At 38.4% G+C, this 8,977-nt stretch overlaps 1 protein-coding gene across 5 annotated transcripts; it reads right to left on the reverse strand.

The window, feature by feature from the left end:
- Positions 1 to 195: 195 nt before the first annotated feature.
- Positions 196 to 7,851, reverse strand: LOC127349540 (immunoglobulin kappa light chain-like). Of its 5 annotated transcripts, XM_051375387.1 has the most exons (6): positions 7,726 to 7,838; positions 7,011 to 7,602; positions 929 to 1,047; positions 693 to 818; positions 574 to 617; positions 196 to 456 (listed from the first exon to the last, which is right to left on the reverse strand). In XM_051375387.1, exons 1-6 carry the CDS (start codon positions 7,811 to 7,813, stop codon positions 361 to 363), a joined length of 1,065 nt encoding a protein of 354 aa, XP_051231347.1. In that variant the 5' UTR covers positions 7,814 to 7,838; the 3' UTR covers positions 196 to 360. The 5 variants fall into 5 exon arrangements, with proteins under 5 accessions (XP_051231347.1, XP_051231345.1, XP_051231348.1 ...); XM_051375385.1 differs by lacking the exon at positions 929 to 1,047 and having other exon boundaries at positions 6,892 to 7,602; positions 7,726 to 7,841; XM_051375388.1 differs by lacking the exon at positions 7,011 to 7,602 and having other exon boundaries at positions 929 to 1,639; positions 7,726 to 7,837.
- Between the last annotated feature and the right edge of the window lie 1,126 nt (positions 7,852 to 8,977).

The raw sequence follows: 8,977 nt of genomic DNA on the forward strand, positions 1-8,977 counted from the left end.
TAACCACATGGAAACTGTGAAAAGATGCTCACACCTGTGGCCTGTGTTTAATGTCTTTACATACGAGAGCTTCTGCAAGCTGCAGCTATTTCTGTGTGAATGACACTTGTTATAGTTGCAGTGTTCAGAAACCACTGAGGAAGTGTTTTGCTACCTACTGGCACAGAGGCGTGGAAATCATTACACTTTCATGTATTGTCTTTGTAAAAGCTTGTTTAATTAGTTTATTGGAAAGCAGTGCTTTATTTTACAGCCATCATATTTAGCTGAAATCATGTTCACAAAAGCCATATTACACTTTAAAATGAATCAGTATGAATCATGTTGTGTCACATAGAGACAAGGAGGAAACATGTCCGACTACTTAACAGTGAAGTACACACATTCACTCCAGGTGTCGTCTCTCTGTCCTCCTCGTCTGTTGACCTTGTCCTCTTTGTCTGCACCTTGGTAACCCTGGAAATGACACAGAGAAAAACACGAAATTGTCCATAACAGAAATAAAACCACAAACATTTTACTGCTTAAAAATGTTTGAATGGTAACACATTTTAACATCTAAACAGAAAATACCTCTACATTGGTTAAGAAGGGAGCTGAAAATCTTCCTCGAGACTCTGAAAGGCAAAATGAAAGCTTTACAATGTCATATTCACTTAATATACAATATATATGTTAACAGCACCAGTTACCTGTACAATGGCAGCTGTTTCTGTTGTTCATCATGCACATTGAGAAAGCCAGAAAAACAGTCAGGATGGTGGTGAATGCCGAAGTACCACTCAAGAAATACACCAAGACAGGAGAGTTCACCTCATCTGTAGAGATAGTTGTCGTAAACAGAGCTTTCAGTGTGTTCTCTGTATTTTGATTGGGCACTTATAATGTATTTTTAAGATGAAATAACCTCTACTAGGAAGTCACTTACCTTCAAAGTCCAGCTTGGTCCCATTTCCAAACAGTATGTGTCCACATGAGACAACAGCACAGTAGTAGGTCCCAACATGAGAAAGATCCAGGCTCTGCATTGGCAAGTTGTAGACACAGGTGTGTGTTTGGTTGTTGGGTTTCCTCTCACACTGATCATTACTGCCTCCATGGGTGTAAATGAGTCCTGGATGAGATTCTTCAGAGGTTTTGAACCAGTAAACACTGTGTTCTCCATCACAGGTCCCAGTGTGTACTGTACAGTTCAGAGTCACAGAGCCTCCTGGCTGGATGCTCTCAGATGCTGACTGATGGACCGAAGCTGGGATGTTCAGACCTGAACCCTTTATGCTGACAAAAATTCCTGCTGCAAATTCAACAGTTAATAACTTCCTTCCTGCACAGTAGTAAGTAGCTGAGTCTGAAGGGTGGAGATCTGTTATCGTCAAGTGATTTTGACCAGTGATGTCAGTATCCAGTGTGAAGCGTGGATTGTTCTTGTATTCATCATGAAAAGTTCCATTTTTATTGAACACATATAGGGTAGAGATGAGTCTTGGCTGCTGTCCCAGACTTTGCTTGTACCAGAAAATCCTTGTTGAATCATCATGTTCATAGAAACACCGTAAAGTCAAGCTTTGACCAACACTAGCCGATACTAAGCCACTCTCTTGGCGCACGGACGACGACAATTTCACTTCAGTTGTCTGAGCTAATGTGGAATGAGAGAAAAAGCAAATTCATTCTTCCTCAGTACAAATAAACATATGTGAAACCTTTGTATGAGCAGTGACCAAATTCTATTTGAGTTGGAACCACAAAAAACACAACTTACCCATTCTCCCTAAGAGCAGACATGTGAGATAGCATGCAAACACTGGAGATGTCATCATGTTCAAAGTTCCGTGTTGAATGAAACACATCAAAAGGCTCTCTCCACTTTTCACAGACCAGACTGTGTTTGATTGGCCAGCCTGAAGTGACACTGTAGGTCCTGTATAGGAAACATGATCACATGCTCACTGCTACCTGTGGTGTCAAGGTTTGTTCTTCTGAAACTCTGCAGTGAGTAAATGAAGAACATAATAGCTTCTCAGCAGTAACCAGTAAAATAAAGTTTATTTAAAACGTATATAGCCTTTATTTCCTGGTTAAAAAGCTTAGTTGTAACTGGTTCTGTGCAGAGTCAGGTGCTGTACAATGCGTAAACTGCTTGTGACAAAATCGCCATTCCGAGTTACTCCAAAACCACAAAAGGTTATTCCTTACATTTCTGTTTGTGCACAGATTGAACAAACAGGATAAGATGTACTAGCTTTAGAGGTGATGGTGTATTATTGAATATGCCAGACAGCCCCCTCCCCTTTCTCCAGTCTTTACGCTAAGCTAGGGCTAAATAATGATAAAGACCAAATACACATCTCAGGTTCAAATTGAAGATTTTGTAAAATGCTTCAAAAACAGAAAAGATAAATATTAATTTTTTTTTTGAACATCACAATGTCACCAAGTTTTCCTCACAACTGGAAATCATTATCAGATCCAGCAGCAATGTATGAATAGGATTCAGGTTTTTTTTGGCAGACTAACTAAATACCAGTAGCAGAGGGGCACCCACCTCTCAGAAATAAGTTCAGTCAGCCAACTCACGTTTGGAATGTTTATTAAGCAGTATAGCATATTTAGATTTTGGCGTCTAGGCTCCGACCTCATCACTCCCCGCAGATATGTTTACATAGAGATATTGGGGAGTGATGAGCAAATACCTTAACCCCCAGTCGGAGCCTACAGGTGGATGTTGGGTGGTGGTGGGGTTTACAGCGCAGCAGGCAGCAATAGCTTACAGAGTAGCAGCAGCAGCAATACAGATGCAGGGCAACAGCAGCATTGACAGAGCAGAGGGAGAGCTGGGAAATTGTGCAGTTTCAATAGATCGCCAGATTGGAAGGGAGCGCTTGGTTAGTGATTATGGAATAAGGCATGTTATGTGTGTATATCAGCATTGTACAGGGTACTTTGCATAGGGTCAAAACCTTTCTGTCGGCACTGGACTGCATGAGGTTTTTAAAACTTCACATAATAACTTAGAGAGCAAACCAAACAGATGATGAGTTTTCTCTCTGCCTTCCAGCACAGTATTGTTCAGCAGTGTGGTTACTTATGCATGCATAGCCTGGTCAGGGCTGCACTGATGAGTTTGGCTCAGCTTAGCAGAAGTAAAAGCCATCTTCTAGTGATACTCTTATGGTAATTTATATTTTAATTAGTTTCTATTAAAACCGGCTGTTAAATCAGAGAAGTCTTTTGCTGACAACAACACAGAGCCAAAATGTATTAAAAATATAAAATATAAAATGAATACAGCTTTTGTCCAGTACAGTCAGCTAAATTTTTAGTTGCACCTCCAGTATAAATGAGGATGATGAAGGATAAATGCTCACTGACAGGATATTATTTTGAAAGATTTATATTTTCTCCATTTCATTGCAATTTTACCTGATTAAAATACTGTTTAATCCACCAACTGTTTATATATGTTTTATGTATATTGGGAATATTCCATAGGTTTTTGGAATGTTAATATTAATTGATTTTTTCCGTTTGAGTAAACTTGAACTTGTTTTCAGCATTTTAAAGGCACTCCTTTAGCACACTTAATGGATTTCTTGAATATTACTGAAATTCACACCTACGGAAAAACAGTACATGAACAATAAATAAATAAAAAAATATTAATTTTAATTTTCATGATTTATTTAACACGTTTAACAATATTATTGAAAGATAATTTTTCCTGTGATTTCGTCCTCGCTGGAAATACAAAAGCAGCATGTCGCCATTTTCCAGACACCACAGAAAAAGACACCCACTCCTCAACACCACAGTCCTAAACCAGGGATTCCTGTGTCTCAGAAGCCTTCACTTTCTCCAGATGCAGGACCTCCAGCTGATCATCCACAATCACATTAGTCTCCAGTCTGACCAAATATGCGTCCTTCGTCACATGATTTTGCATAGTAGCCACCTCCTCATCCAGAGAGACTCCTGGAAAAGCCTCCCTTTTCTCCAGAAGTCCCTCTTCCAGCTCCTCAGATAAAAAGACCTCTAGCCCCTTCCAGAAGTTGATCTTTGAGGTGCTGAGCTAAATATGATCCTGGCTGAATGCAGCTGTCTGCAGTTCATCTTCCATATCCATATAAAAATAAAACGACTGTGTTATCTAATGTCTACAACTTTTAAACATTTGTAAAAAGCTTGAACGTAATATGACAGTTTTTCTCATCATTGTATGAGTCCAATCAGTGATCAGTTTGACTCACTCCTCCAGGAAGCTTCTTCCTGTCAGCAGCCACATCTTCATGTGTCATATGACATATAAATAATCAGGAACTTTATCCTGCTGCTTCATGAGCATTAACTGCTTCAGCATCATTTTCTGCAGCACAGATTCAGTACAGCACAGTTTGAACCAGCTCACAGAAGCACTAAATTATACAGTGTATCATAAATATGAACAGTGCACCTTTACATTAACAGTAACTGACCTCTGCCTGGTAGCAATGTCGCTCTTCTTCAGAGATAGAGGACGGTCTCAGTTTTTGAACTTGTTCAAAAATGAAGTGAGTGTCCATATTAAGAGACGTGAAGTTTCAAACAAGAGAAAAACAGTAAAGTAAGGAAGTAAACAGGTTTGTTGAACACGGTGAACCAATATGTCTTTCAGAGGGTTTGGATAGCCGAGCATTCAGATACCAACTGAGTGAGAATCTACACCTGAACCTCAAGTTCACAGTGTACAGAATGTAGAACTATGGGACATCAACACCATAACTGTAAATGTTCTGTCAGAGAACAACAACCAACAAACATCAAACTAATATTCAAATTGTGGAACCAAAAACCAAAATGAGTATCTTTTTTTTAACAAAAATTATTCCCAAATTGAAGTTGCAACATATTTCAGTTTAAATTTGAAGGATTAGGATGAGGATAGTCTACATTTCTCTTATTGTTGAGGAATCCATTGAAGCAACCAAAACCATCATTGTTGCTCTAGGCAACTCTATCTGAAACATTCCTGTGCTTCCAGTGTGCCCTCCCGGATCTAATGCGCACACACTGGTCTTACTCTTAAAATAAGGAAAATAATCTTGTTTCTCCACTGGGATATTATGTAAACCATTGTTGCAACCTTTATTTTTTTTTATACTTTTATTGCATAAAATTACACCAAGTGCCACCAACAGAGTCTAACAACAACATTTAAAAAAAGGAAATTGTCCAATTTGAGTAAGCACATTTAACAAAGACATGTATGTATATATATAAAATTAGATTATATATATACATAGATACATACATACATACATATATATATACATACATACATATACACACATAGACATCTTCCTCTTTGTGTGTGAAAATACATTTTACAAATTTATTCTATATTCCTAATTCATGGCCTCGTCACAGTCTTTTATACTTCATCACTGAGATTTCCTTTATTGTTACTTTCCATCTTTGCACTGATGGATAGCCAGTTCTTGGTAATTTGCTTCATGGCTGCGATTCAGGGTATTCTGTATAGGTTTCCTGTGTCGGGTCTATTGGGGATTTCCCCCAGAATAATATCTATTAAGTTGTCTGTTTGTTCCAAATAAAAAATACGTCCTGCACGGCCAATGACAGGACTCTGCAGCAGGCGACTAAAAGGTGAGGTGCTTGCGCAGAGCCCAAATGACACTAAAAGACAGCACCCACCCCCAATACATATTTATATTTGTTTTTTGTTTTTTTGATTGGATTTGATTATAATTATTTAAAATGTGGAAGAAAACCGAAGCCTTTCAGACTAAACACTTAGTCACCTGTGTGGCACTATAACACCAGGAGTCCTGTGTCACATCCAGGTGGAACACTTTGTGATACTAGCCAAACTGAGCCTAGTAGCACAAAGTGTTCTGCCAGACATTTTTCTTTTTTTTTTTTAAACACAGCTCTGTCCGATCTACCCGCCTCGAGACCGCTAAAGATTACTCTGACAGATTGATAGACCACACTTTTTCTTCCACTTTCATTTTATTCATGACGCTAGTTGTTGTTATATAAATCATTGCAATGACAAGTGAAATTGGACACTATGATTTACAGAAGTCATGGTGACTGGATATTGGAAATGGTGTATATTCATATTTGAAACTGCACATCTCAGACCAAGAGAAACACATAAATACATATTTATTTGTAAATCTATGTAAATGTACAGTACATGTTCAAATAGATTGTAACAACTGTCCATCTTACTCACACTGTGCAAATGTAACATGCAGTTCTACTGCTTCACACTGGAGTACACACATTCATTATTGGTGCTGTTCCTCTGTCTTCTTGATCTGTTGGGCAGGTTGACACTTAAAGCAGCATAATGGAGGTTGTCTGTATCTTGGTGATCCTGGTAACATAGTATGAAAAAAGCAGATTACAACAGGATTCCTGACAGAAATTTAAATAAATAATCTGCGAGTAATTGTTATGAAATAAAACTGTCTGAATGGTAATTCACCAGTCAATCTACACACTTTAAATTTACCTCTGAATTTGCTGTGGAGGGAGCTGAACATCTTGCTTGAGACTCTGATTGTGAAACAGAAAATTTTGTTTTATTTACCAGTTACATTTAGTGAATACAAACTGTGGGATACAAATGGTAAACGTTACCTGTACATTGGCAGTTGTATCTCTTGATTAGCTTGAATACTGAGAAAGCCAGTAAAGCAACCAGGATGGTGGTGAATGCCAAAGCTCCACTCAAGAAATACACCAAGACAGGAGAGTTCACCTCATCTGTAGAGATAGTCGTCGTAAACAGAGCTTTCAGTGTGTTCTCTGTATTTTGATTGGGCACTTATAATGTATTTTTAAGATGAAATAACCTCTACTAGAAAGTAGTAAGTCACTTACCTTCAAAGTCCAGCTTGGTCCCATCTCCAAACAGTATGTGTCCACATGAGACAACAGCACAGTAGTAGGTCCCAGCATGAGAAAGATCCAGGCTCTGCATTGGCAAGTTGTAGACACAGGTGTGTGTTTGGTTGTTGGGTTTCCTCTCACACTGATCATTCCTGCCTCCATGGGTGTAAATGAGTCCTGGATGAGATTCTTCAGAGGTTTTGAACCAGTAAACACTGTGTTCTCCATCACAGGTCCCAGTGTGTACTGTACAGTTCAGAGTCACAGAGCCTCCTGGCTGGATGCTCTCAGATGCTGACTGATGGACCGAAGCTGGGATGTTCAGACCTGAACCCTTTATGCTGACAAAAATTCCTGCTGCAAATTCAACAGTTAATAACTTCCTTCCTGCACAGTAGTAAGTAGCTGAGTCTGAAGGGTGGAGATCTGTTATCGTCAAGTGATTTTTACCAGTGATGTCAGTATCCAGTGTGAAGCGTGGATTGTTCTTGTATTCATCATGAAAAGTTCCATTTTTATTGAACACATATAGGGTAGAGATGAGTCTTGGCTGCTGTCCCAGACTTTGCTTGTACCAGAAAATCCTTGTTGAATCATCATGTTCATAGAAACACCGTAAAGTCAAGCTTTGACCAACACTAGCCGATACTAAGCCACTCTCTTGGCGCACGGACGACGACAATTTCACTTCAGTTGTCTGAGCTAATGTGGAATGAGAGAAAAAGCAAATTCATTCTTCCTCAGTACAAATAAACATATGTGAAACCTTTGTATGAGCAGTGACCAAATTCTATTTGAGTTGGAACCACAAAAAACACAACTTACCCATTCTCCCTAAGAGCAGACATGTGAGATAGCATGCAAACACTGGAGATGTCATCATGTTCAAAGTTCCGTGTTGAATGAAACACATCAAAAGGCTCTCTCCACTTTTCACAGACCAGACTGTGTTTGATTGGCCAGCCTGAAGTGACACTGTATGTCCTGTATAGGAAACATGATCACATGTTTACAACCACCTACAGTGTTATTTGGTACCTAAAATAGAATCACATGGTGAGAGGTATATAGATAATATAACGGTTATTCATGTTGGTGTAAGATTTTGAATCGATAAAAAAATAAATGATCTGTATCTACTAGTATAGACTCCAGTAACAGCACACAGTGGCACTCATTTCTGCTTAATATGTCGAGAAGATTAACATGCTAAAAACATAACTGTTGAGTATATAGCATGGCAAAGATTATTTTTCCAATGTAGTCATCATTTAACAAAACATTTGCCCTATTTTTATGACATTGAGCAGTTCATCATTCGGTGACAATATATTAATAAATAATTTTCCCCATGCAATACTCCAGAGAAAAATGACTGAGTGTAATTGGAGCTTCTCAAAGTTCTGACAATAAATGAACATAATCAAACATACATACAAACAATTGAATACTTCTTTAATCAATCAAAATGTACTTGTGAGATATTATTTCTGTATAGTTCTTTGAATATTTTTAAATTTTGAATTTTTTAAAGTAATTGTAAATGGTAAATGGTAAATGGACCTGTACTTGTATAGTGCCTTTCTAGTCTTCCAACCACTCAAACCGCTTTTACACTACATGCCACATTCACCCTTTCACACACATTCACACAGCAGTAGCAGCGTGCAGTCTAACTTTCTGGTTAAAATGTTTGGTATTTCTCTTAAGGAGCATCTATTGTCTATGAAAGTGCAAACACCCCTACATCCTGCCTAAAACCACAAAGCCTGCAGCACAAAAAGACATACAAAGTAAACAGTATGGGTAGAGGTCAACAGGTCCAAGAGCAATGACTGAAAGGCAGCCAACAGTAACTAGCAGAGCAGCACTGTTTGGAGTTTCCCAAGTGCTCTCAGCTCCTCTGTCAAGTCATCAAACATGGACACAGTTAAATAAATTATGGTCAATAGTAACCCTCTTTTAATTTTACTTTGGTAACAGTATGACAGTATAACCCTGACTGAGCTGTTTCACCATAAATGCATTATAACTTTCTACATAAAGGTGCCCTTTTTATTTTTTTGACCTCTGCCGC

The sequence above is a fragment of the Dicentrarchus labrax genome, unplaced genomic scaffold (assembly GCF_905237075.1).
Source record: "Dicentrarchus labrax unplaced genomic scaffold, dlabrax2021, whole genome shotgun sequence".
Lineage (NCBI taxonomy): Eukaryota > Metazoa > Chordata > Actinopteri > Moronidae > Dicentrarchus > Dicentrarchus labrax.

Coding starts and splice junctions, on each gene's coding strand:
- LOC127349540 (XM_051375389.1), bottom strand. CDS start 7,813: ATGTGTTTCATTCAACACGGAACTTTGAACATGATGACATCTCCAGTG. Junction 6,775..6,891: donor GACCAAGCTGGACTTTGAAG/GTAAGTGACTTA, acceptor CTATCTCTACAG/ATGAGGTGAACTCTCCTGTC. Junction 6,565..6,648: donor ATACAACTGCCAATGTACAG/GTAACGTTTACC, acceptor TTTCACAATCAG/AGTCTCAAGCAAGATGTTCA.